General features: G+C 40.4%; 1 protein-coding gene across 2 annotated transcripts in view; it reads right to left on the bottom strand.

The window, feature by feature from the left end:
- Positions 1-27212, bottom strand: part of LOC150085514 (carbonic anhydrase-related protein 10-like) — an 84276-nt gene that overhangs the window by 38586 nt on the left and 18478 nt on the right. For both annotated transcript variants that reach the window (XM_090373308.1, XM_090373307.1), the window contains exon 2: positions 11339-11386. In XM_090373308.1, coding sequence (XP_090229434.1) covers positions 11339-11386 — 48 coding nt within the window. The remainder of the gene's footprint in view (positions 1-11338; positions 11387-27212) is intronic.

Below are 27212 nucleotides of genomic sequence, written 5' to 3'. Positions count from 1 at the left end.
ATACTATCAAAGAAAGGCGTTTAACATGGTATGGACAGGTAAAACGGATGCAAGAAACCAGATATCCAAAGGCTATCCTGGAATGGATACATTCAGGAAGAAGGAAAAGAGGAAGACCTAGGAGGATATGGATGGATGGAATACGGGAGTGCATGACAGCCCGAGGTCTAACTAACTAAGACACCTTTGTGAGGATCTCCTTTTTTGTTAATACTTAAATTTTAAAGATTATGATTTCTATTCGGCTCTCTCTCTCTCCCTTCGTCCCTCACTTTACGCTATCTGACTCAACAGTAGAAAGTTTCTCAGAAGGTTCCAGGATCTTTTGAGTATCTAACCTTTATATTTTTATTTAATTCCAATTGAACGTCGCTTTAGCAACATCCTTCCTACAGCTGGGCACGTGTGTGCTGAATGACCAACTCAGTTTAATCATAGATAACAAGGTTTATTCAATACTATTATATACATTAATACACACACAAAAAAATTTACACTCATTTTGATTACTCTTTGGCATACACAAATATTTGCAACAAAAAAATAAATCCTAACAAAAATCACCAAGAATTGGACTGCACTATTTTAACACCAAGGTACTTACAAAATATTCCGTTTCTTTCTTCTATCTAACGCCACCCCACCCGCATGAACGCCTAACACTTATTTCTCTTATCAGGACACTTTTGCTTAAGTAAATTTAAATTGATTTCTTTACGCCATACTTCGACTCCAAACAGAATTATCCGAGAATTTATGTAAGATCGCCATCTTACACCCTTGAACCGCACTTTATGGTTGGAAAAAAAATCCTACCAAAAAATAACTCGTAGGCTGAGGAAATCCGTTGTAGATGGAAACGCTCCTCTTGAAGAAGATGAAATACATGGATCAGGCTGTCTATGGCTCGACCAAGCTGGCTATGGAAAAGTCTGCTTTCTTTGAGTTATTCAGGGAGGTAACAGAAATAACTACCCAAGCAGAACTATCGCATCACCATCTTACGTCAGCTGGATCTTAGCAATCAAAACACCCCTTCGCATATTTGTCAGCAGCTGAGAGGACTGCGTGGAGGTTCACTTAAGACAGGAAGTGGCCAGACCCGTAAAGCAATTAGCGCGAAGATCTACGTGGGAGGTCTGCTATCCGCCATCGTGGGGAAGAGAGGGTGGGTAGGTGGCATAGAACAGCTGATCGCGTTAGAAAAGGATGTTCTTCCTGCCAATGGAACTCCCTTAGCCACGTGAATTCATTAATCGAGATGATTAACTCCTTTAAACACATTTGTTGTGGACATTGGGAAATCCTTCCAACATTTGCCATTTCTAGCATTAAGTTCACTATCAACGACAACAACAGGCACTGCGGGAAGGTGATTATCACGTGGCTGGTGATTTATCACCCACCGCGTAGGTGATTATTGATCCGCAGCTGTCTTCCAGGATGCAAACGACTCCTAAATACAATCGCAAACCTTCCTCCTTTAAAGATACGTAAAGGTAATGAAAAACCAATACCAACATATCATTTGGAACCTGTTCGTGTAGCCACTTGCCAGACCCCCCCCCCACCTTCCCTTCACCTCATTCCTATCGCTGGAACCGCCGGAGTCGTAGATGGTGGAAGGATAGGGGAGCGCCTTGCTACAGTCCTCACGTGCACGAAAGCGTACCGAAGTTCTAATTCCGGGCAGAAGTTATCTCGGCACTAACTCCGTAGATTATGGATTAAACCCGGGCGAGACAAGTAACAGATGACCTGCGGCACACACCCTGATGTGTGCGGAAGAAAAAGGATGACGAATGGCCAGACGAAGCGATGCAGAAACTGGTGGAATTGTGTCGTAAGAGCAACCACCTTAGGAGAACGGAAACTCTAATTGGGGTTGCTTATCAAGGAAGTACTTTTCTCTGTACTGGACCAATCAGATTACCCGGATGTTAGGCGACAAATTCAATCTAAACAAAGGAACTGAACAGTCTCCTTTTGTCATTGTTACAGTGAGAAAATTGGAGATTATCTTCACTACAACTAACAGCATCGAAGAAACATCGAAAGAGTAAAAGAATGCTATTGGTCAGCCCCGAAGCAAATTATGAAACTCTCACGTCTTCTGAACCATCGTTCAAAGTGAGTAAGTCATCAATTCCAGCCTACGCTCTGTACTCAAATAAAAGATCTTTTGCAACCACTTTTCATTTCCATTAGTCCAATGGAAGCAAAAGTCGGAGGAGACCTTTTTTTTTTTTCTTGTCCAACTCCCAAGGGAGTTGGATCAGACATTAGGGACAACTACTCCTAATTTCCAGAGCCATTGTTAATTAACTTCTATAGTTGCCGCATTGAATATCGCCTGTTGCCATAGTAACATGATTACCTGTTGATCCCAATCTTTAAAACCAGAGAGTGCGTGTCCCGACACGTTAAATGCGGTGTCCTTCTTTCTCCACCTAAATATCAGCAACTGTATATGGTTTTTCAAAAAGGTCTGACTACAATGTGTCCTTGCTTACCATTCTCAAAATGTTTTACATAAAAAAAAAACCTCTCTTCAGTGATAAAATTCGACTCTGATGAAGGACGTCAATTACTCGAAACGTTAATGCAGTGAAGTTTCTAATTAGCTTGTTTACGATGTAGTTTGAAATATTTCTTCACTTCTTTAAGAACTTTAAGAGTCAAGGAACTGTGCTTTCTTAGATGGACAGCATTTTATATTCGATACATTTAAGAAATAAGCTCAAAACTGTTGAGCCTTTTTACGAAGAATCCGTATGTTTTCGGAACTTAGAATAGCTTTAACGTTAGTAATAAAAAAAGAATGAAAGTCGAATAAAATATAAAAATTCTTTGTCTTTTTATTTTCAAGCCGAATATGTGTACATAGAGAGAGAGAGAGAGAGAGAGAGAGAGAGAGAGAGAGAGAGAGAGAGAGAGCGAAGGGAAAGCAGAATATCAGAGAGGAATAAGAGAGCAAGAATTGTGGATATCAAAATATGCAGGCACAGTTCAATAGACATGTGACTGGAGAGAGAGAGAAAGAGAGAGAGAGATGCCAGCAGCCCGTTCAAAGGCGTCCTTTCGTCAGCAAAAGTTATAACTTCCTTCAGGAATGTGAAAATACACGACCATCCCTGCAATACGGAAGTCCTCGTGCAAGTGCTGTATATCACTACCTGAATGTCCGTCTGACCGCCGAAAGATATAAACTATCTTTACGACACCCTAAAATGCGAGCTCGCCGACAACTGAACTGTGCTCGCTGCTCGAACGAGAGCGTGGAATATATTAGCGCCAGAGGCCCCTTCGATATAAACACCCCCGTCCCCGGAAAAAGAAGAAATGCGCGCCGCAGACACATTCCGGAATTGTTGATGAGGAGCTCGTGCGGCGTTACGGCCAGGAGACTGTCTTTTAGGGATGCGACGGACCAGACGGGGGGGGGGAACGTAAGGTACACTTAAACAATAACCGGCTAAAGTGAATATGAAGACGTGACGCGATTATCGCCCACCCCTCCCCGGTAATGTGAGCGGGCGAAGGTTGCGCGAACTCAAAATTCCCCACCAGTGACGTCAAGCAGTTCGGATCACCTGTGCCGTGAAGGATTTTTCCACCCCAACACGTTCGTCCCTACAACAGCCTCTCCCGTGGAAGAACTGTACGGCTTGTATAATGATGTCGCTCGCGCTCTCGCTCTCTCCTTTCCTTTTTTAAATCGTGATTCCGATTGTGGGATATGCAAATCTGGGATTTCCCTTATAAATATGAATGGATACAAAAGGAAAAGATCAATTTCGCCCTTCTGTAATGTACTACCTGTCCCCTATCCTGAACCTCACTTCTATCCTCTCCTCCCTCCCCCGGTATTGTCCCTCTTTACAATACGGGATTGATTAACTAATATTTTTCAACCTTTATATATTTAAAAACTTCTCTGGTTTGGCCAGTTGATTGTAAGTTGAGCAGTTATACAATTCACGGTTATTTATTAAATCCGCTTATTAATTAAACCACTTTATTCATTTACGCAACTACTCAGATCCCTTTTCTTACTTCGACCAATAGGACCATTTCCAATCATTAACCATTGATCGATCTCTTCCAGTTTCTGTTTGCAATAAGCGGCGTACCGTACCGCATTCTGGCTGGCAATTTTGCCATCTGACAGCTTTTAATGCCAAAGCTGAAATGGAAGACCCGTATGTTGACGTGGAAGCGGTCTTTGACGGTATCAAAGTGTGCCGGCACTCACCATCCCCTCTTGAACATTTCTACATGAAAGGAGAGGTGCCGAGATTTCCCTCTCCATTGCTTTCTAACACGACCACTCAGCTCAGAGCACGCACACACACATGACCACATTTTGTGCAGTGGTACCCAAAAGAGGGGGGGGGATCCATCTCAGGCCTTATTACCGCCACAATTGTACCCATAGCGAACAACAGATGATGTCATGGTTTATTGAGACAATCTGAAAATCCTCACCAAGATCACTCAACAGACAACTCTGAAACCACTGCCAACCAAATCTACGTAAAACTCCTTGTGCTGCCCACTATCTCTCTCTCTCAATTTGGACTGAATTTAACCCCCCCCCCCAAGTTTTCTCCTTTTTTGTATCCCATTCCCCTCTACAAGGATCTGACGGCTCAGATTTACATCCATCTCAACGATCGGCTTTGGCAAGGCCTACATAAAACATAAATAAATGCGCGTGCCAACACACCTCCTATCAGATCCTACGTCCAATTCCTAGAGAATATTTCCTTACGTGATGCTCGGAAAGAAAGAAAACCGAAGCGAAAAAAAAAAATGAAAATGAAGGCGCGATATTTGAGGCCCGAAGGCAGATCCGAAGCAGAATAATCTTTTAATATCCGCACGCATTCCCGCAGGGCACTTCGGGAAGCTTCTCAATTTTCTACTTAATGCTCGGACACCACTTCTCGGGGCTACGGTGGCACCACCTGGCGTCCAAAACTGGATAATGCGTTTTATCGGAAACAACCAAACGGAACGGTGAGGTCAGAATGAGAATGATCGACGTTATTGCGCCGCACGCTGACCTTTCGTACAGTGCCAAGAGTGACCTCCATTAATGGAAATCCGGCTGGTTAACTCGGCAGCCGTTTCGCGCCGCACGTGCTCCATCAAAAGCGGGCGTTCAATGAATCCGGAAGGAAAGGTGACAGCGAGAAGTTTGGTGTGTCAGAACGGGACGTCGACGCTTCTTAATGATGCTCTCGATGAGCTCGCCGGAGTTCAGAAGTTGGGCTGTGGAGCACGTGCGACACACGATCATTGGCGCTGACCTGCCGGCAACTTCGGCAGTCTCTTAATGATCGTACGGAGAAACATCTCTCGATGTCTAATGCAGGGCTTTCTACTTAATAACCCCCCTTTCTGTCTCTCCGTGTTTTCCCCCTTCTCTTTCTCTTCATCGTGTGCTTTCATTTACACTCTTTCCACGTCTTTCTCTTTCTTTTCCTTTATCCCTATATATAGATCATTCTTTCGGATTCCTATTTTAATAATATTTTTTTATTTTAATTTTTTTTTTTTATTAGTATGGCCCCTTTCCTCAAAATTAAAATGAAAACTGAATGCTATCATAATATTGAGAAAATCGTATTATTAATAAAAGCCAAACGTTGTTGTGTGAAACTTGGCACTATGCCAGCTGTTTGCAACCATAGTATCTTGGTTAACGCTCTTACGCCGGCTTATCAGAGTGTAACGTGTGGCTGATTCTTTCTCAGAGCAGTTCAGCACTTGCTTATGGCGTACAGCATCAGTCGATACATGGTTCTGATAGAAATTTTCTCTTTCACCTTTTTCGTCTACAAAACAGCACAGGTGGTTATAGATGTGTGGATGAGATGTAAAAGAGCTGTTGGATTCATTCTGCCATGCAAGTGATGGGGAAAGGAGAGGGGGAGAAGAGAGAGAGAGAGAGAAAATCTCATACGAAACAGGTGATGTGAAATCCCCCCCTGTTCTTTCAGCATGACGTTAATGTGTCTTCCGCTATTTCCATTCTGGCAATTGCATCTTAATTAGATTAAGAAAATCCATTTGTTCTGCACACTATATGGGGGCTTACAGTTTAGGCAAACAGAGATTTTAATTTTTTATCTCTCGTTCGTTCTTATATGTAAATAAGCCACTAAAATTAATCAAGTAAAGCGAGAAGAGATGCATCCCGATAGCAGGTTGCAGAAGACAGTAAAGCAATATTAGTATTGCCGTAGTAATCAGAGCACGCGAAAAGAGAGAGACAATTCGAGTGAGGGGGGGGGATTAAGCGAGGGAACTACAATGCGTGCTGTTTTTTCTGTTGTTACTTAATAAAATTCGCTTCTGATTGCAACTGAAAACGTACTTTTTATCGCTGTACACTGTTTGAATATTTAATTATTTTTATCCTTAATGTTGCGTCGATATCTCAGTTTATTCGCGTTGTTGCGCAACTTCGTACTGCGCATGCCAAAGAGCGAGAAGACATCCGAAATATATTCATTAGTTTCGTAGGCTTACGAAGGTCCGCCGAGGATGAATTCACGTCGCGTGCCAACTCTAAATCCTTGTGAAATCTCGTTAAGTCCACATCCAGGAAGAATTCCGGTCCTGATTGCTCCAATCCAGTCCAAAAAATCTATCTGCCACTGTTTCTGCTCTGAACCTCGGAACCATGACATTTAACAAAAAAAACCCATTAAGTACACAGTTGCTGTTAAATCTGTCCTCATTGGTCCAATTCTAACGAACAATCCGTTTTAATTACACGCTTACCAACATTAATTCCCTTGCAGAGATTTCTGAAAATATATATACTGTATATATAAACATCTCGGCAATTCGTTGCATCTTCCTCTGGTTGAACATCAATTTGGTATCATGTCTAAACATGTTCACAATTGCGAAATCAGACATTTTGTCAGAGAAGTTGAGATCTATGAGATCTTAAGACCACCATTGTCCATTCCTGGAAAACTTTCTTTTCGGAGCTTTCCGTTTCTATTTTAGTTGATGGAGCCGAGTCCTTCCCTCCTTCTCTGGAGTTCCACAGGGTCCTCCTCTCGGACATCAGTTGTTCAAGGAATTTTTGAACGATTTATTAAAAGAACGCTCTTTAACATAAACAACGTCCAGCGTTTTCAAGAGCCAAATGTTATTAATAAGCGCTCTTTTCTGTCTTCTTACTTTCACCCACTGTTCCTTCTATCAGCACCTAATTTGCATCCAGACTTGTTCATCTAACTGAAGATGATTACAGAAACATTTTGATGGTTAATCCTTCGGCTCTACGAGGTCATAATTGGTCATCCCAATGGCGATGTCGTGTGCAATACTCCGACCAAAGTACTTTCCACTTTCTTCGTAGTTCAACTGTTGGTTCAAATGGTGAGGCTTCGGCTGTTACCATTGGATGTCAGACGACTGTATCGCGGAAATCCGCTTATCTGGAGAGCGCGTGACTTCGATAAATAAATAAGAGGCGCGTTACGCAATAGTGACGTCAGAGAATAGCTTAAAGTGCGTTGGTTTAAGGAAGATTATTAGATGTCTGTTTGAGAACTCGATATTCGTGCGTAATTAATGTCCGGCTAATAAATAATAAACACTTTTGAGTTGGTTGTTCGAAAGAATGAATCCTCTTGAGCAGCGCATTGAAACTTTTCGCAATGAGTAGAATAGCGAGGGAGGCTTTCATAAGACGCAGTGGTTAGTTTACTCTGCACGAGGTGTTGTAGTATAATAGGAGTCGTCCGCTATCACAATATTGATGCGCACTGTTGGTTCGGCTGCGTTGTGGCTGCCGAAAATGGTAAACACCAAACGATCGGAAAAGGGTAGCGCGCAGCCGAAGCTCGTGTTGCAGTGAACTTCACAAACGTACGACTCTCAATGTGAGCATGACGAAAATTAGACACTAACATTTTCAGTACAAATTCCCTCTTCTCTCTCTCTCTCTCTCTCTCCGTATATTTCTCGCTTTCTGTCTCTCTTTCTTTCTCTCGCTTTTCTCCTTCTGTCTCTCCTTCCTTCTCTCTCTTTCTTACCTTTCCTCTCCTTTCTCTCATTTTTTATCTCCCTTTTCTCTTTCTTTCTCTCTTTTTTCTCTTTCCTCTCATTTATCTTTCTTCTCTTTCTCCTATTCTCTCTTTGTTTTCTTCTCTTTCTTTCTCTCATTTTCCATCTATATCGATTGCTTTTTTTTCTCAGTTCTCTCTCTCCTTTTCCCTCTTTCTCTCTCTTTCTTTCCTCTCTTGTTCCTCATTTTCTCGGTCTTTCTTTTTCTCATTTTTCTCTCTTGCTCTGTCTCTCTTTCTCTACCTCTTCCTTTTTCTTTCTTTATTTCTCTTCCTTTCTTTCTCCCTCTGTCTTTTTCTCTCATTTTATCTTTCTCTCTATCTCTCTCCTTTTCTGTATCTTTTTCTTTCTCCCCTTTTTTTCTCCTTCTCTTTGTTCCTGTTTTTTTTTTCTTTTCCTCTTTATCTCTCTCACCCGTTAAGCAATTCTAATTTTGCAATTTCTCTTTTTCTCTTCCCAATTCTGTCTTTCTTCTATCGTATTGTTAATTAATTTCTATTTGCTGAAAATAATTAAATTGTCTTCACTCACTCACATCACACGACACATTTATTAATGCGTCCGACAATAATTCATTGGCTATAATGATATAGATAACATCTGTTTGAAAAGGAAACAGAAAGGGAAAGGAGAGGGAGGGGTAGGGAGGGAAGAATCCGAGTGTTCTCTGTCTCTCTCTCTCTCTCTCATTGTGTACACTCTTGTGCTTACATAAAGGCTATAGATTTCTAATTACAGCGAAATTTATGCTGTTTGTGTAGATGTTGTCTTTTCAACGCAGCAAGATTTATTACAGAAATCCGTTTGAAAAAACGCACATTAAAAAGAAAGAAAGAAGAGAGAATGTTCCCAAGCAGCGCAAAGAACGAGATTAAAACCAGTAATTAGATACGAATTATGTATTATGAAGTTAATTAATAGTACACCGGGGTTGCCAGCGATTACTATTTAAATTTTGGCCAGCGATATTTGGTGGGGTGCAGAGATTAGCGAGCATTCCCCCCCCTCCTACACACACTGGGGATTTTCGTTTGCTTATGTTTTATTTATGAAACCCGATTTTTCTGTTTCTTCCAGATAAACCATTATCTATTCTAATTCATCTGACAAAAAACGATAATGGAACTAGATTGATATGCATCAAAGATTTAGGGTCATCTCAAAATGGCATTCATTCCCCCCTCCCCTTTATATCCACGCTTGGAAGCAGTACGCAGAATAATGCGATGCCTTTCAAGAAAATAAAATTAATTATTGGACAGTAAACTGAATTTCTCGAATAAGTTAAAGATTGGTGGATGAAATTGGTCCCTCAACCCTTTGGGTTGAGGGACTGGACTTCGGCAAGGGGAGGATGTGATCGCTAATTGTTCTGTTTACACTCCGGCACGATCATACGTCAGAAGATTTATAAATAGTCATGTGACAATGAACATTATCATCGATCACTCACATTTGACGGTCACGTGAATTTGAACCAAGATCAACTCAAACGCGTGTACTACTACTACTACTACTACTACTGCACTCCAGCGTTGCCAACTGGACTACTTTACAGACTAAGAACCTGCGTGGTCTTATGGCAGCGACTGTGTTCTTAATTACGCATGCGCGTTTGGATCGTTCAGACATCACAAAAATAGGCGGCTCTTCCTTTCCAGTATCGTCTGAGATAAACTCCATAAACTGTTATCTATTCTCGTCCACAGTCCATAAAAGTCTCTCCCTAGACTGGAAATGACTTTTATGTGCTTTTGTACACCGCAGTCAAGTTAGTTGATCTCATAAGAAGGTTGCGTGGCTGTTCCCCTGGATCCTTGGATTTTTTTTTTTTTTTTTTTCATCCACAGTGTTTAATGTTTTATCTTAGGAAAACACACGATATCGGCGAATTCATGTGGGGATCGTGCCAAGGGTTTATAATCACTGGGTGTCTACTGGAAGGACACTCAAGGGCGGGCACAAGGCTGACAGTAAGATGATACCTCGCCATCGGGTCCATGAACCCATGTGAAAGGGCATCGCACACTGAGAGCTAAGGGTTAATGCAATAATACAATATGGATGCATTTACAAGGTGCCATGAACGGCGGCAGTGGTTATTTAGCAAATTGTACTCCGACCTCGCAAACAGTGGCTACTACCCCAGGCCATAGTTCGATTATCGATGTACGAGTGAATATTTGTCAGAGGTGGAGTTGGAAATGCGCGTGCGTACATCGAAATGCGAACGAGTGAGAATTTGCATCAATTTGTAAAGTTTGTTTTATTAAAAAAGAATTGCATTTGTTTGAGCCGGAAGCATTTCCTGCGCTTGCGCAAGCGATTATCGCGTAGGGCAAAACCAAAATGAACATCGCTGGCAACGAGGAGAAGAAAAAAATCAATTTGCATCCAACATTGGCGATTACAAGAACCACTCGTGGCCTAACCTAATCTTCTGCGTTTTCATCGTGTTGGGTTTTGATTGTTTCGGTAAACGGAATTCACGAAGATGCTTTCGCCAGTCAGCGACAAATAAACGAAAAGCGCGTTTTCTGTTTTAATACCGCGGTCGAGACGAAGGGAGGATTAATAGCGAAGGCAATTTTGTATTTGCCCTTCGCGCACCATTCGGTCCCTTTGTCAGCCGTTCTTCTCGTCAACCAACCAACCTTTTAACCTTCAAACAATCGTCGAACCCCCAGGCCGAGCACCACACTCACGAAATCAATTAATAACGCCTTTTATCGCATTTAGCTGAGTTCGTGTTAGATCGCGAAGACAAAGAAATCGAAAGGGGCAAACAGAGTTCTCCGCTAGGGGGATTAACGAGATTCTTTTGAACTTTTAAATCTTTTGATTTCTTTTCCTCTTCCTTGTCGCGCTTGGGCTGAGTCGTAAAGTGACCGAGGAAGGGTGTTTTGTACGAAAAGGAGCCTGGAACGTTGCTTAGAGTGAAGGATGATCGAAGACATTTCGATAAATCTTAATTAACCTGTTTGGATAAGAAACATTTTTAAGTGCCATCAGGCTTCAAAGACACGGAGAATGATGACGCAAGTAATAGCTGCGCTATCAGCCGGTTAATGTTATCAGCCGGAAGGAGGGGATCCTTATTTGGTGCACTGAGGAAGCCAATAAAAAACCCCGCTTGCCTTTAGAGATTGTTTTCCGCATAAATGAATTGTATTAAATCGCTTTAATAATTTTACAAAAGGGAATATTTTTCTTTTTATGTACAGTAGAATCAAAAATATACCTGAAATCCCATCATAGGTCCACCACTCATCCCAACTGGCATGGACTCCTGCAAAAGAAAAAAAATTATGTAATATACAGAAATTATCGACAAAAAATTTAAATCATGCACTTCAATTCCCCTTCTATTATCCCCCCCTTCTTGGAATTATTCAATTTGCTCGTAGCAAGCGGAATTTCAGAATTTTGCGCGAGTGAACTCCCGTTAATCCATTGCCTACAAACCACCCGTGGAAAACGAGAGATCTGTTTACAGTAAAGGATGGCGAAAAAGCTCAAGTGAGTTTTACATACTCTGATATTCGAACAGCGATTAAGTTTCTTGCGTTTGTTAGGAAGAACTCCACGCGTGAGTCAATCTGTTGAGGGAAAGCTAGCAGACCGCTGCTCTCAGACGAAGCAGTCATGATGCTCTGAAAGTGATATACGTCATATCTTGTTAGGGTGAAGAACATGGCGTCGATTCAAACGATATGAAAATGAATACAGAGCTTTGATATATAATCTTGAAAATTTAACTTTGTGTCCAGTGTCAGACCCGGAAAGGGAAACTTCTGACCATTGAAAGTGATATGTTGTCCAGGTACATGGCTGAATCCACGCGCCTACCTCGGATAGATCATTACAATTCATCGATAGTTGAGCGGATGACTTTGAACAGATTATTCACTCTGATGGCCAAGAGGATAGCGCTCAAGAATGGGTCCTCAGGGATTCCTTCCTCCTGTACGCGTATGGTTGAGAACAATCCTCTATTTCTACTATTTTACATAGATAGCTCGTTGAGGATACGGGAAGATAATTCTTTGGATTACACACACATTTCCAGTTTAGGAATGGGGAAGCCAACTACATGCCTCCAAGCAGATGGATAGGTGTTGTTACAAAAAAATTCCATTGTAAAACGTTAACCGATGTTCCGACTGTTGGGAAAGAGCTGTTTCACCATTAAATAATGAAGGCCATCCTGAGCTGAAGCAGTGTTTGTCAGTGCATGTATAACTTAAGAAAATACGTATTCTTGAAACAGTCTGTAACATGCAAGCCTTCCTGGGCAGTAAAGTTTGGATTTGACTCTTCTTTTGCACTCCTCCGCTGGAATTTTGTAGAAGAGGAATATACCACTGAAGTCAGGGAGATTTCCACCAGAGTGTCAGCAATTTCTTCTTCACAAGTAATATCAAGTCTATTCCATTGCGCAATCAGGGTTTGTAAATCACAATATTTATGTTTAATGACTGAATTTTCTACCGTATTATTGTCGTTTCCATATTTCTATTGATGGTAGCAAAGAAGTTTCAGAAATCCTTTTTTGCCCTTCGTCAGAATCGTCTGGCTTCAGCTTTTCGTTTCTTTGTACTCCAACAAATGCACCAACATGGGAAATTTATTTAAAACACGATTTTTCTGGTTTTTCCATTGAATAATCTCTATTCCACTAACCATTATAATGCTTTAAGAGTGTCCCGGAAGATTTGGGTATTGAAATTTCTCCAGCGAAGAATCTGTTCAATGATATGAAGCCTCTGTTATTTACAGTAATTTGAATTCCTAAAATTCCAAGCATCTTTGTTGATCTACCTACTACTGATTTGCATCTACATTGAGCAAATGATCGGAAGTGATCACTTCCACGGGACCTTCCAATAAATATTATAATAGAGCTTCAATTAGACTTCCTTTGGGGTTCTCACACACGGACAGGAGGATTCACTCAAAAATGATAATTCTGTTTTGTACATGAATACATTGTCCGCCAGGCATGCCTGGACTTGCAAATGTGAGAAATATCTGAGTAAATACGGTACATAATTCACACGGTTTTTCAAATATATTTTAAGTAAAACAGCTTGACTCTTTGAAGCCGAAGAAAAACACGTGTCTATTATTTTTCACAAAAATTTCATTTACAAAAAAAAGTCAGCTAATTCCAAGGAGTGTGGAACGCTTGCTTCCTTTTTTAAGTACGCGTCTATGAAGGCTCAAGAAATGGAAAGAAGAAAAAATGGTTGTTCAACGTACCTTTAGGGGTTTAATTTTCACCTTTATTATATTCAAATCCCACCGTTTTAATTTCTTACTGTAAATATGTTTTGTTTTTTTTTTCTTCTCTCTCTCTCCACTTTATTTCGTTCATTGCTGTTTATAGGATTTTCCTGTTGAAAGTGATGACGTTGTGCAATGAGTAATTATCCCAAACTTTATGGCACTTCGGATAAAAAAGTTAATTGCTCACACAACCACTACTTTTAATTTCCACTCTTAAACTTGGAATTGCCTTCAGCGTTTTTTCCTCCTTTGAAATCGGAGCATTTGAAATCAGATACATAAATTTAAAAAAGTGAAACTGATTCGCCTTACAAAACAGGAAAGATATTGCGGCTGGAGGAAGATATTCGGTGGGAAAAAATAAAATAAAATAAAAGCAGAAACTTAAGAGTACGCTAATTATCAAAGATCCAGATAAGCACGCTGATGAGATTTAAAAGATCGGCCTCTTTAAGAGGAAAGTTGCTCTTCATCCAACTCGCTCATAAAAAGATGAAGATTTCTTAGGTCGTAGTAAACCTCACGTTTTATAGAAGAGGATGAAAAATATACAGGGTGGTTATAATTAAAGTGCGTCGCTTTGGTAATCTTTTGGTGCCAAACCATGAATTGCCCGCAGATGAAATTTTTTTAAATTGACAGAATCTAGACCACGCACACAGTTTTAGGAAAGAACATTTGACTCAGTCCCACATGAGGGGTTGGAATCACTGGGAAAATCCTTAGATGGATAGCAGAATGGCTTCAGGGCAGGAGGCAGAGGGTTGTTATTCCTCACATTGAGTTAATGTAAAGAGTGGGATTCCCCAAGGATCAGTATTGGGACTACTGTTGTTTGTTTTTTTCCTTTAAAATAACATCGATGAAGGGATAGAGAGTGTGATGTCTAAATTTTCATATAATGTAAATATTGATAGAGTAGTACTTCTTCAGAATGACTTAGATAGACTTCAGGGTGGGTCAGAAAAATGGCAGCTATGCTTTAATCCAGCAAAGTGTAAGGTCTTACACTTTGCTGGATTAAAGCAAAGTTACTGTTCCCCAAGTAACACTTTACTGGATTAAAGCAAAGTTACTGTTCCCCAAGGTGGAGGCTGGTGCACTGCACCAGCCTCCACCTTGGGGAACAGTAACCCAAGGTGGGTTACTGTTCCTTGGGGAACTGTTCCCCAAGGTGGGTTACTCCACCTTGGGGAACAGTAACCCTAAATTAATTTATACACTTGGTGGAGTTGAACTAAGCCAGTAGTGGAAGAGGGGAACTTGACAGTTACGATACGGTCAGACGTGAACTTCTCAGAGACGGGTGCAAGGAAGGCCATGGTGTCCTATGATCCTAGTAGATTTAAGGACGTGCCTAAAGGAAGATATTGAACTTCTTGAAAGGGTGCGAAGATGGGTAACTCGCCTGGTGAGATCGGCAAAAGGGTGTCTATGAGGAAAGACTTCGTATATGTGGGTTGCAGAGCTTGGAAACTAGGTAACTGTAGAGGAGACTTGATTGACGTGTTTAAGGCTCGGAGAGGCATCAGTAAAATGAATGAGGACGAAATTTCCACGGATATAAATGATTCTAGAACTAGGAGCCATAATTTCAAGTTACGGGGCGGGGGAGTTGTTTAGACTGGACTGCAGGAAGTTTTATTTTAGCCAGCGAGTTATAAATTACTGGAATAAGTTGCCTTCATGGGTGGTAGACAGTTTGAGGAAATTCAAATTCAGTTGGAGAGTTACCTACGGGAGGAGGGAAATGAATAGGTTGTCTGTTTCCTTTTCTCTTATTATTATTTATTTATTTGTTTTATTTTTTGGCTGGTGCAGCACAATCCTTAGGTTTCCATGTACCATATGGCCATTACTAATACTATCTCGGCCAATTATTGGTTATCAATCGAAATCGACCGGATCACAGATCACACTACTTGAACAACTTAAAAGCAATTCTTGTGAGCTGGTCTAAGCTGCAATGCAACTTGAAATTCATCTCTTTCTATATAAAGTTTGTTATTTTATTTGGTTTTTGGAGAGCATTAGCAAATAAGGCCATATTGCTCCGAGGATATGCGGTGGTCATTCCCTGACCTTTCCGTATCCTCCGTTTTTGGTGGTGACGGGCTCGAACCCCGGTCTAATCAAGAAGCGTGTGCTACGCACTGCTGCTCCTGCCCACCTGGCTACGGAGGCGCCAACCTATATAAAGTACAAAATACTGTTAGACTTTTTATTTGAATAGGTTAAAAATACAGCATTCCTTGATTTGTAACCACTGACCAGACGGCGAGCAGCCTGTTAATAATGCCCATATTATCATTACAATTACATTCCAGAGATAATCGTTGGACTGGAGAAGTTTTGATGTCTTTTCAGTTTTACTTTGTTGCAGGCAGGATCAAAGAGAGAGAGAGAGAGAGAGAGAGAGTATATTAAGCACACAATGCAGGACTATCTCAATAAGGATGGAATCCTATAGGGATCAGAGCAGAGCACCTAAAGCTGGGTTCTCTTGTCCGATCAATCGCGTTAATTACTTTGGCGAGGTAATGAAATTGTTAGGTATAAGAAATAGCTTTGAAAACAACAGTCCTTCAGGGACCGATGCCGTTCGCCCCCACTTATGAATTTGATCTTCCTTAAGGACATTGGTGACATTATCAATATATGCTAATGATTTGAGGTAGGAAGAGAGTTTAACGAGTCCATGTTGCTTAAGAAAGACTTGGATCAGCTGGATATAGTCTGAAAAATGGATTTTAAAAGATAGAGGGGAGTGGAGTTGAAAGTGGTTCAGCAAGGAAAAGAGGGGTTGCGATTCAGTCAGACTTGAAATTTTCCGTGTATTGTAAACAGGTGGCATGGACGCCATTGTTCCTTTATATAATACGATGGTGAGGCTCCTTTGAAATACGACGCTTGTCTGGAGGGTGCACCTAAAATAAGACAACTTCCAAGGGGATTTAGAACTTCATCGCTGGAATGAATTGCCTGCTATGGTGGCCGAGGCGAAGAATTTGGTAAAGTTTAAAACGGAATGGGAGTCATCTTTTTAGCAATGTTTAAAGAATGAATGATACAAGATCTAAATTATTTTATTATCATTTCTTGCACATGCTGAAGAGACTTCCTCGCATAATTTAACCATCCTAAAACTCTTTCTACGTGTCAAACGGACTACATTTTGTAGTGGAAATGTGGGTAGACCGAGCATTCTTATAGTGCATCCATGGCTAGCATTTGGGGACGAGAATGTAACTGGAAAAGTGACCTTCAGTCACTGCAAAACACAGCTACGCGAAGTAGCAGCAGTTTTCCGTGTCTTGAATATGTCCATGCGATACTTCTGAATATGATACTTCTGGCATCGGATTTTTCTTTCTCAGAAAAGAAATCTTGAATTTCAAACTTGGTGATAACTTTAAACGAATAGCAGTCATGCGATTTCGTCTACTGCACAACTCCAATTTGCTCAAATTCTGCAATCTTATTTTAAAATCCTCCTTCACCGGTAGACTTACATTCGGAGTAATCAGGTAATCTAATTTCAAAGAACTTTATTAAAGAGGAGCTTACTTTGATAGCATCACGAAGTCGGGATGTGATTTCTAGTTCGGGGAATAATCCTGTTTATAGAATTAGGGGGTTTAATTTTCAGGACAGGACCAGCAGTTCTCATTATGCAATTCTCCGGACAGAGTGGAGGAGGTAAGTAAAGGATGCGTACACACGAGTGCACCAGCCTCCAAATAGCATTATGGTCCAGCGCGAGATGGAAATGAGATGTATTTCGTTCATCTCGGTGAGGAGGGAAAAAAGAGCTCGCTGTTCACTCAGACGTACATTACTGGAAACTGGAGTTTAGCTATGCAAGTTATGTATGCACTGAGTGGACAAGTTATTGGAAACCTCCCTGCTCCATGGGATGTCTACAGCTACATCTGCGTGCGTAGGCTGACAAGATGACATCTCTGGTTGGGCGCTTTTTTTAAGTTACGTTTGCACGGTAAAATTGGCAAGCCACGTGACTTAGATTTTGAAGCCAGAATGATTTGAGAGAACAGTGTTCGTACGTCAAGTGGATGGGGGGGGGAGGATATATGACAGATTTTCACAAGGAATACAAAAAAAGGCGCCATTTTAGCTCTGCTCTTTAGTAGAATTGAGTTGAAATGTTTACCAGTCGTTTATTAATGTAACTGATGCATTTAAACACATATATTGTAAGAATTCACCCTACTGTACACTATTACTGTCTGCATTTAACAGAAAAAAGCGTACACCGTGTACACTTCAATGAATATTTAATCATACATTGCTAAACACTATTAATAAGAAGAATAAAAAGTGAAATTGTTTCATCTGGATTTCATGAAAAAATTTCTCCGAAATGGTTGTTCTTAGCTGCTTAAATGTTATTCTCGATTGAAGAGGGCCCTCGACTAAAATGGCTTGTAATTATGATGTTCCCCCACTTACCAGATCAGGACGTCAGTAAGCGCATTGCTAAGTATGCAACTATCGCTGAGATATCAATGTTTCGTTGAGAGATCTCCTGGAAATCTAAATATACCCGCAGCACCAAGCACCCCCTTAATGCTGAACGCCGAAGTGGTGCTTCAGTAATGTTACAGCCGCTCCGTGCGATGTTATGCAACCTAGAAGAACATCCAACTATTCAGCTTCGGCTTATTATCCATTTCCCGTTTCCCACTCCAGGCACTGCTTTGATTTCAGTCCAGTGTTTGCATTGCGCGCGCGCACGCACGCGAACAACACGTATTCATACTTCGAAGTTACGCTCACAGTGGCTCTCGTATGACAGCACTACAGAAGAATGCGTTACTGCATAGAATAATTTCACTTGACTAATGCGCGTATATCAGTAAAATGTCGGCTGCTTCATCAGTTCATTCGATATTACCTTCTGAAAGACACTGGGGCACGTCGATCCTCTGACTTCTCTTAAAATCGACGAATTTTTCGCGTGTCAGTTTCCATTTGACCCTCGACCAATACTGCACCCTTATCTGATCTCCACTTGAGTTCACAGTACGCTTATTTGACCTCCGAACACATTCATTTGACCTTTAGTCGACCTTCGAAATTTAGTTCACCTGCAAAACACTTGTTTGTTTCACTTTCGAAAACACTTGTTTATCCTTGCTATACAAAAGTTTTACCTATACTTGACCTTACCACAAACGCTAAGTTGACCTTATAGGACACATATTTGACTTTGATGTACGTTAATTTTACCAAACGATGCAAATTATCGACTTGAACAGTTCACTGCAAACAAAACATTGTGTAAAAGCACTGCCCGTTCAATAATAATTAATTTTACCGTGTAGAACACCTACTTGACTTATAGCTTACCTTCCAGAACACACATTTGACTTAATGTCTACAAACATTACCTTTATTTGACCTTAGTGTATACACATATTTGACTTTTATTTGACCTTACTGTATACACAAATTTGACTTTTATTTGACCTTACTGTATACACAAATTTGACCTTTATTTGACCTTACTGTACACACAAATTTGACCTTTATTTGACCTTACTGTATACACAAATTTGACCTTTATTTGACCTTGCTATACGCTTGTCTGATCTTTATAACTGACCTTTGACCACCTCAACGTTCGCGTGCATTTTATTGGAGTTCCTTTCTGAAATACTGAAAGTCTGCTATACCTTCAGGAAAATGACTTATGTTAATATTAAAAGTACAAGAAAAGATGCTCGTTGTATTTAATTCTGGTATGCAGAGTGGTTCCCACATTCAGTCTGTTTTCTACTTCAAATAATCTCTTTGGTCCGTCATTCTGTATAAAGGATTACTAAGATTTCCATTTGTACATCAACAGGACTTTCGTACGCTCTGCTACGTTCTTTTCTTTCTCCCCACCCCTACAGATATGCGCGGAAAGAAACTAATTGAAAACAGCCACAAATATAAAAGGACACATTCAAAAATAATTACGTGGTTGGATTAGAGAGATTGCAGGTAAGAGAAAGTATTTTTTGTACAGTTTGATACAGAGCGTGCTTGCTGGCAGTATCATTCTGATTAGATAACTTCAGACTGGGAGATTACTCGACTTCAAGAGTACAAGAGAAGAAAGAGACAAACGGAATGAGAGAGAGAGAGATGATATTCTTGATTCTCGAACAAAACACATTAGTTCCAGAAAGAAATTTGCCTACACATAAAACAGCAAACGCTTAGTTTATGGAATTCTGAAAACAAAATAATCCACGAAAATTCCATTAAAATATTTCTTAAATTAAAAACTAACCAAATATGAAAATAAAATTTCGGTTTTCTAATTGTTGAATCTCTACGCATTCGGTTGAATTGTTGAGTTTTCTGCTGAAGTTACGCAACAATGCGCTATTGTAGTTTGGCTGAGTAAATGCAACAATGAAGTTGCTTTTCTATGAACTGGATTGACAACGAATCTGTTGTATCTTTGATCAATGGAGTAGCAATGGACGTTGTCTTAATGAGCCTTCCAGTATTGTTTCATTATCAAGCGCTGTTTTCTTTCGATGGTTATTTCAAATCCAGTGGGGTCCTGATGAACGGTTGGGGAATTTTTGAAGATGTAATTATAAATGCAAATATCATAATCAAGGGATTATTAGACTAATTGCCACCCTTTGTAAAAGAGAACGGATCAAATTGCTTTGGTAAGCACAAATTATCATCTTTAAGGGTTACTGTCCCCTTTAATTTTTGTTTGCTTTTATTTGAGATGTGAAATGTTTTTCTTGTTAGACTTTAAACGTACAAAAGTACTTCGTTTTAATTAGGCTTAGCGAAATTGCAACTTCGCTAAGCCTAATGTATCCGATTTCATCTGCGAATGAGAAAAGCCAAAGTTATTTAAGTAGGAGCCACATTAAAGCTCCCCCTTCTCTTCATGGCGGATTACAGCCTTTAAGGGGGGAGGGGTCGCTGTCTACTTATCTAAGAACCTTCGCAAAAGTCGATTAATTTAAAAATTGCAAAAAAATTTAAAACAAATGATTTCAAAATTAAACGCGTTGTTTAATATTATGTTAAAAATATGAAGGTCGTTAAACGTTTCTCACTGCAACGATTTCTCATCTGCTGCCATTTTTATTTCTCCATCTGACCGCTTTATTCAGTCTGATGCTTGTTTGTCGCTGAGCGTAATTCCTTCAAAAGGTGCAATAAATGTTGGGGGCTTCACAGCTCCGTGTTGACACGGTAAATCGTGGAGAATGACGTCACCAAATAGTGGCTCGGTGCTGCGTTTCCACATATTTAACTCCCCAACTGATATTTCAACGCGTTCGTCCAATAAATATTTAACTTTTAACAAACGTACTGATGGCACAAACTCAAACGAAACTATTCAGAAAGTAAACTGTTTGTCACATTGTCCTTTTAAACAGATACACGAGAGATTACGAGGAGTTTGGGATGCTCAAACATCTCTCCCTCTCAGCTCAACCTGTACGATGACGTAGGAGGAAATGTTTACGGAGAATTCCACCCTTCATTAGGATTAAAGGTTATGAACACTAAATCTCTTAGCAGTTTCCAGGAGTATCCGTTACTGCGATCACGTGTTCGCGGCTCTGTCAACAAGGAAATTCTTCTCCGAGGTGGCCATCAGCGTGTTGATACAGGTAGAAGGAAGACAATAAATCACTCACGTAAGTCATTAACACTTCTGGCTCTGTTCCTCCTAATGGACTCATGCCATGCACGGAGTAACATTATACAGCACGTGTGCACGCTGTATAAAGCCGCGAGGTCAATATACGCTTACCATCTACTGTATGGTACTCTTCCTTCCCACCCAAGCTATGTTTTTATCTCAGTCTTGAGGCAATAATATCCTATAGAGAACGCGAAAAACAACCAGATGCTTCAAGATCTTGGCCAAGGAGGAGTCACAAATTTAAATTGGGGTAGGGGGCTAGAATGAGGGCAACTATCAGCTGTGTGATGTTTGCTGATATTTACGCATTCTAACAAGGCAGTCAAAGTAGTTAAGATTTTTTAAAATATTTATTTTTCTTTGTTTTCCTCAAATAATTCAATTTTGGAAGTAATTTTAATTCAATTTTTTTGATTATATTTTCTGGATTGTTTACTAGTCATCTCGAAAGTTTTCAACTATCAAGTCAGCGTCTGGATTTCTTAAAATTAATTTAATCTCTTTCTTGGCACCAATCTGCACCCATGAACTTGTTTAATTATATTATCGAAAAAAAAAATGCAATTTTCTAATACCATTCATTTTTGAGACATTCCTCTCCACGTATGTACCAGTGGTAGGTGTACCATAGATTGCGAACCGCTACGTTGAACAACATTTTTCCCATCACATCTGAATGGACCAGTTAGAGACGTCTTCTACGTGTTTCTGTCCTTTTTACTGTAATCATAAGGTGATCATAGCGCAATATCAAGGTAACTCGTTTCGCGTGCCAGTCCAGTTTCAGAATCCAGTAATACCATGCAGGCTTTCGTCAGTTTGGTACTGGATTCTGAAACTGGACTGGACTGGACTGGATTGGATTCAACAAAAATACACAAAAATTTAGTTACATTAAATGTCTGTTTTAATTACCTCTGATCCTGGACGGATGGGGAAGGAATTGCATGGATTAATTCGTATTCTGACTCTACGTCTTTCAGTCCAGAAACTCCAGTTTATCCATTCCTCAAAACAGACCACCTTTCGAATACACACGCACAGAGGCATCATAACTCGAGTTGGCTCAGCTTTCTTCTAAATAATTTAACTCAATTCCTATTGAATTTTGCAATGAAAACGAACAGATGGCTTTGTCCGAAAAGCCCTATAAATAAAAGTATTTCAAAACGGATTTTTTGTGCCTGGGAAATGGCAGTGATCAGAATCGTAAATCTTCGTGAATTATATACATGGTTGTGTCAGCCATTCACGAGAGTTTCATCTTCGATCAAACGTCTGAATGATACCACGGAACTAATGTTCTTAATTCTGTAGTATAAGTTAGATGTTTTCAGAACGATGGAACCACCTCTGATCGAAGTTTTTTCTTTCCCCAGAAGACCACAAAATAGCTACTAATGACTCGAGCCAGTGTTCTAATCCTGGAGACAAATGCTGGAGTATTCGGGGTAAGGGGGAAGGGTATCGGCAAAGTACTGTAGACATTCACAGTGATGGGAGGCACACAATACAATGATGGATGACTCTGTACTGTCTGCTCGAGAGGGACAACCTTGCTAATGCCCCACTACACGACAATTTCAGTACACCTGTTAGGCAAACATCATCAATTATTTTTCATGCTTAAATGATAACAAATGATGTTATCGTCCTCAAGAAATCCATCTCTTCAAAGAGTATTACTATCTAGACAGATCATATGTTCGCAACTTCGTTAGTTTTCATCACGAACATAAACACGCTGCACTTGATAGAGGCTAGTACAAAAAAAGCACCAACGAACTCTTCAATAAAACATCTTAAAGAGGACCCTTTTTTTTTAAGACGAGTTCGAGAATATAAAACCATTTACTTTATGGTATCCTCAGCAATTCAAAAGGAGTAGATCATTAGAGGAAGAGAAAGAGAAAGATTTTTTATTTATACTAAGTAGCTCACAATGTACATTTCGATCAATATAACATATTTCGGTTGATGGGCTGATTTTTTGAGCGGGTGATCGTAACCAAACAGGGGGAATCTTCCACACCATTTAGAAAATGCGTTGGTTTCAAATCCTGTCAAGACGGATAAATTTTATTGGATATTTTCACACCAAAGCCGAGTTAGTTGGTCTAGGGGGAAGGTTGCACGGTTTTCCCCGTAGGATATCCAATTTTTCATCCAGCAAACTGATCAGAGAATGCACGCAGTTTACAAACACGATTCATTGACACCTCGTAACCTTAGTTGCTTTGGCGCGAAAATGAAAACAATTCCTTCAAAGTAATCTCCGGTTTCCTGTACAACTCGTCCTAAGCATGCGCGGTACGCAGACGCAATTTGAAGAGTAGCCAGGAAACAACTCATTGGGTCCATCTTGTGGAACAAATGAAAGTCTAAGAACTCATCAAAAAAGTAACAAGGGAGAGAAGGCCCGAGGATTCCCATCACCAGAGCTGCAGTAATGCCTTTATAGAACCAATTACATCAAGCCTAAGATGGGTTGCCATCTCAAAATCGACAGAGCTTTTACTGGAAGAAGACCAATCCCAACAGTCATTTCCGACACTGCCCTTTAACCGTCATAATGAGCTGCTTCTTTTATTGATCAATAGGCGGATGTCACGTGGTTAGTTTTTCATACATTTCCGTCTATATCTAAACGACTTTTCATACCCGGCCACAGGACCAATGCAAAGAATCATGCTCTCAGTTTACTGCAAACCACAGAAACATTCGCTGCGCAACATGTCTTTATCAAAGAGCGCCGATCTTGCTTAGTGAATACTGCACCTGCAGCATGCACTTACAGTTCTCTGTCCAGCGAAAATCTATTATACTTCTTTTCCATTTCCATACATTCGCAAAGCTCCAGTTGTTGTACAGCTAACCTGTCTCTTTATACTCAGCTCAAAGAGCATTAATGAGTACACCCACGAGTGTATGAAAGGCATGATTGTTGGTGTTTCTTCAGTGGGGTACTTTCTAAGAACAACAGAGAAGGGCCAGTCGTGATCTCTAAGTCTCCTGTGTGGAAGTACCTGAGACATTCGCTTGTAGAGGTGTGAATGGGGACAGTGGAACAATGAGTCCTGTTTCATAGATGGCACCCAAAGGATATTGCGCGGGGGAACAATCAAAACAGGGCACAGTTAATCGGGAACCATTTGGCTAGCCTAGATTTAATAGTGCTTTGACGAATGATGTTAATCCCCGGGAAGCTAACGAGCTCTTTAGAACCTCCAATTGGTCACCAGACATTAACATCCATTCTAACAGGACGAGGCAGCCAAGCATCGTCGTTTGAGTGTGTTCGCTGGGGAGACAGATGGTTAGCAGACTTGCATATTAGGACACGGAGGGGAGGAGGAGTTGAAAACTAGTTTTCTTCCAGAATAATAGCGGCTAACGTAGAAGAAGTGGAAGAGGACGGGAAGACGGCTCTTCCCGAAAGTAGAACGTGACACGCAACACGTGCCGCGTTCATCTAGGTTTGTGTGCGTTCCTGACGTCGTGGAAATGGATTAGCGCGCGTCACATGGGTGCTTCCCGACCAGCGAGTGGAAGCGAACACCCCCACCACGAAATCAATCATCGCGATTACGAACCGAGGCTTGGCAGGTGGAGTGGCTTCGCTTACGACAGCTCGGACTTTAACAGATCGCCACCAACTCCCTGTTTCACGACCTCGAACAGAAAGGTGCGTTCCTCAGAAGTAAAAATATTTATGCGAAAAGCCGTTGCGAAGGTATTTTATCCTCGCGAGGCAAAGAATACCTCGCGTTTCATTACAGAGATCGTTTTTCAACGGAGCTGGAGTCCGCACAGTTCATTCTGGATTGAAGTGGTTCGTTATTTTCAAAACACGCATGCGCACACTTTCCATTGTTGGTAACGTAGCGCGTAGTTCGAATTTCTTTGTTGGTAGTCGTACGACTACGGGCAGCGGTATTCATTGTGACGTCATCAACCATTACCAAACGCCTTCCAAAGAGACTGCGAATAGAAAAATTGTTTATTAATAAAAGAATTTCAAATTGTGCTTAAGATATAAAGATACAAGACGCTGCACACCTTTGGGTCATTAGACACTGGGTTGGTGTCTAATGACCCAAATTATCCATCTAGTGCAAGGAAGCTTGAGGTTTATGCTGCACCAGCCAAAAAAAAAAAATTCTGAGTTACCCTGAAAGAGATAGAAAGAGAGAACAAGAGTCCGAATTAGAAGGGAATCACCAAGAAAGAGAAGAATGGATCATCAGGAAGCAGTAATCCAATGTACGTCATGTCGGCAATTTTACTGCGCGGCCTGCACCAAATGCTCACTCGCCCCCGGATGATACGACCTAGAATAAAGAGGGAAGAACCAAGTCTCAAGTGCCAACTGACTCAATTGGACTCTCTGGGGAGATTTTTCCCAGCAAATACTGTGAATTATTTTAATAATTTAAATATAGATGCAGAGAAACTATGTACAGACAAAATGTATAGGACAGAAATCTTTGGTAATGTGTATCGGCAAGTATAAATATAATAAGAAGACTAATTTAATAATTTATATAATAATATTTAGCATTTAACAACCATTTGCAATTAATTAAACCCAACTTAACAATTAATTCATTAACCACATATTCTGTGTTTTTTCATCTCCAAATTTTGTAAATAAGTTCATGTAAACATGCTTGTAAATACTATAATGTAAACACACCCTCTAGCCACGTGCTGTCTATGGGTGTCTCGAAAGAGAAATAAACAGATAATAATAATAATAATAATAATAATAATAATAATAATGATGATATCCAACTCAGGACCCTGGGAGTGCCAAGCCCATACTCACCAGATGTGGGCCCCTGGGGTTAAAATTCTGTCGTATTCAAGAACGCATCCTATTAACTGTAATAAGGTCAGCTGGATAAGGTTATTTGACAAAATAGGAAGACTTGGCTCTCAACTGCATGTTAATTCGATCCGTCATGAATCTGTTTATGAGGTAGTGGAGACACGTCACACTCGAATATGGGCAGTAATACTTTTTGAGTAGCAAAGACTATTTTTTAAAGGAAATTCGTGGCTGATGCTTCCAGCGCCACCTGTTGGCACTAAATAAAGTCGTTTTAAAACAAAAATAGTTAATTTGTGGCTTTATATTTATTAGAAGTAACCCATGAAAATGCATCAGTTGCGCAGGGAAACAAAGTAGGGACGCTCACCTTTAAAAGGAGATTTGCGAGTGTGCTGTTCGAGTGAGTTGTTCAGTGACGGTCGCCCACTTTAAGAGAAAGACGTTACCGTGGCAACCTTCAGTTCTAGTGGAGATGCACTCCACTATAACTGAATTTTGTATATACCGATCTCCACATTATTAGGAATGTTCGTGTAGTCGGCGTTTCCCTTGTTTTTGTGTAATGAAATTAGTCTCAATCTTTTTTTATTTATTATTTTTTTATAATTCCTGGTAGTCATCATCATCATCAGCCATTTTTAATCCACTGCAGGATGAAGGCCTCTCCAGCAACTTTCCAGTTCCTTTTGTTTTGTGCAATGGCCGTCCACTTACTACCCACAAACTCATGAATTTCATCTGTCCATCTCCGTTGTCTTCCAGGTTTTCTTCTAGCTCCTCTTGGGTACCATTCTGTTATTTTCTTAGTCCATCTGTCATCATGTCTTCGAGCTATGTGTCCTGCCCAAGACCATTTTAGTTCTTTAGTTTTGATAAGAATGTCGTTTACTTCAGTTTGCTGCCTAATCCATGTGTTTCTCTTCTTATCTAACAGTCTGATTCCCAATATAATTCGTTCCATTCTTCGCTGTGTAGTTCTCAGCTTCTCCTCCATTCTTTTGGTGAGTGCCCAAGTTTCACTTCCATAAGTCATGGTGGGGAGTATACATTGATTCATTATTTTACGTTTCAGACAAACTGGGATATTGCTCTTCAGTATGTGACTATATTTCCTGAATGCTATCCATCCAAAATTTATTCTTCTCTTGACTTCCAGCCATATCATTATTACAGCTAATAACTTATCCCAGATAAGTATATGACTCCACCTTTTCAATTACTGCTCCTTCAATCATTATTTCCCTTTCTGTGGCATACTTGTTCATCATTACTTTTGTTTTAGCCATATTCATC

The sequence above is a fragment of the Mastigoproctus giganteus genome, chromosome 5 (genome assembly GCF_048544385.1).
Source record: "Mastigoproctus giganteus isolate SK-2022 chromosome 5, ASM4854438v1, whole genome shotgun sequence".
NCBI lineage: Eukaryota > Metazoa > Arthropoda > Arachnida > Uropygi > Thelyphonidae > Mastigoproctus > Mastigoproctus giganteus.
This window is presented reverse-complemented; position numbering and strand designations above follow the sequence as displayed.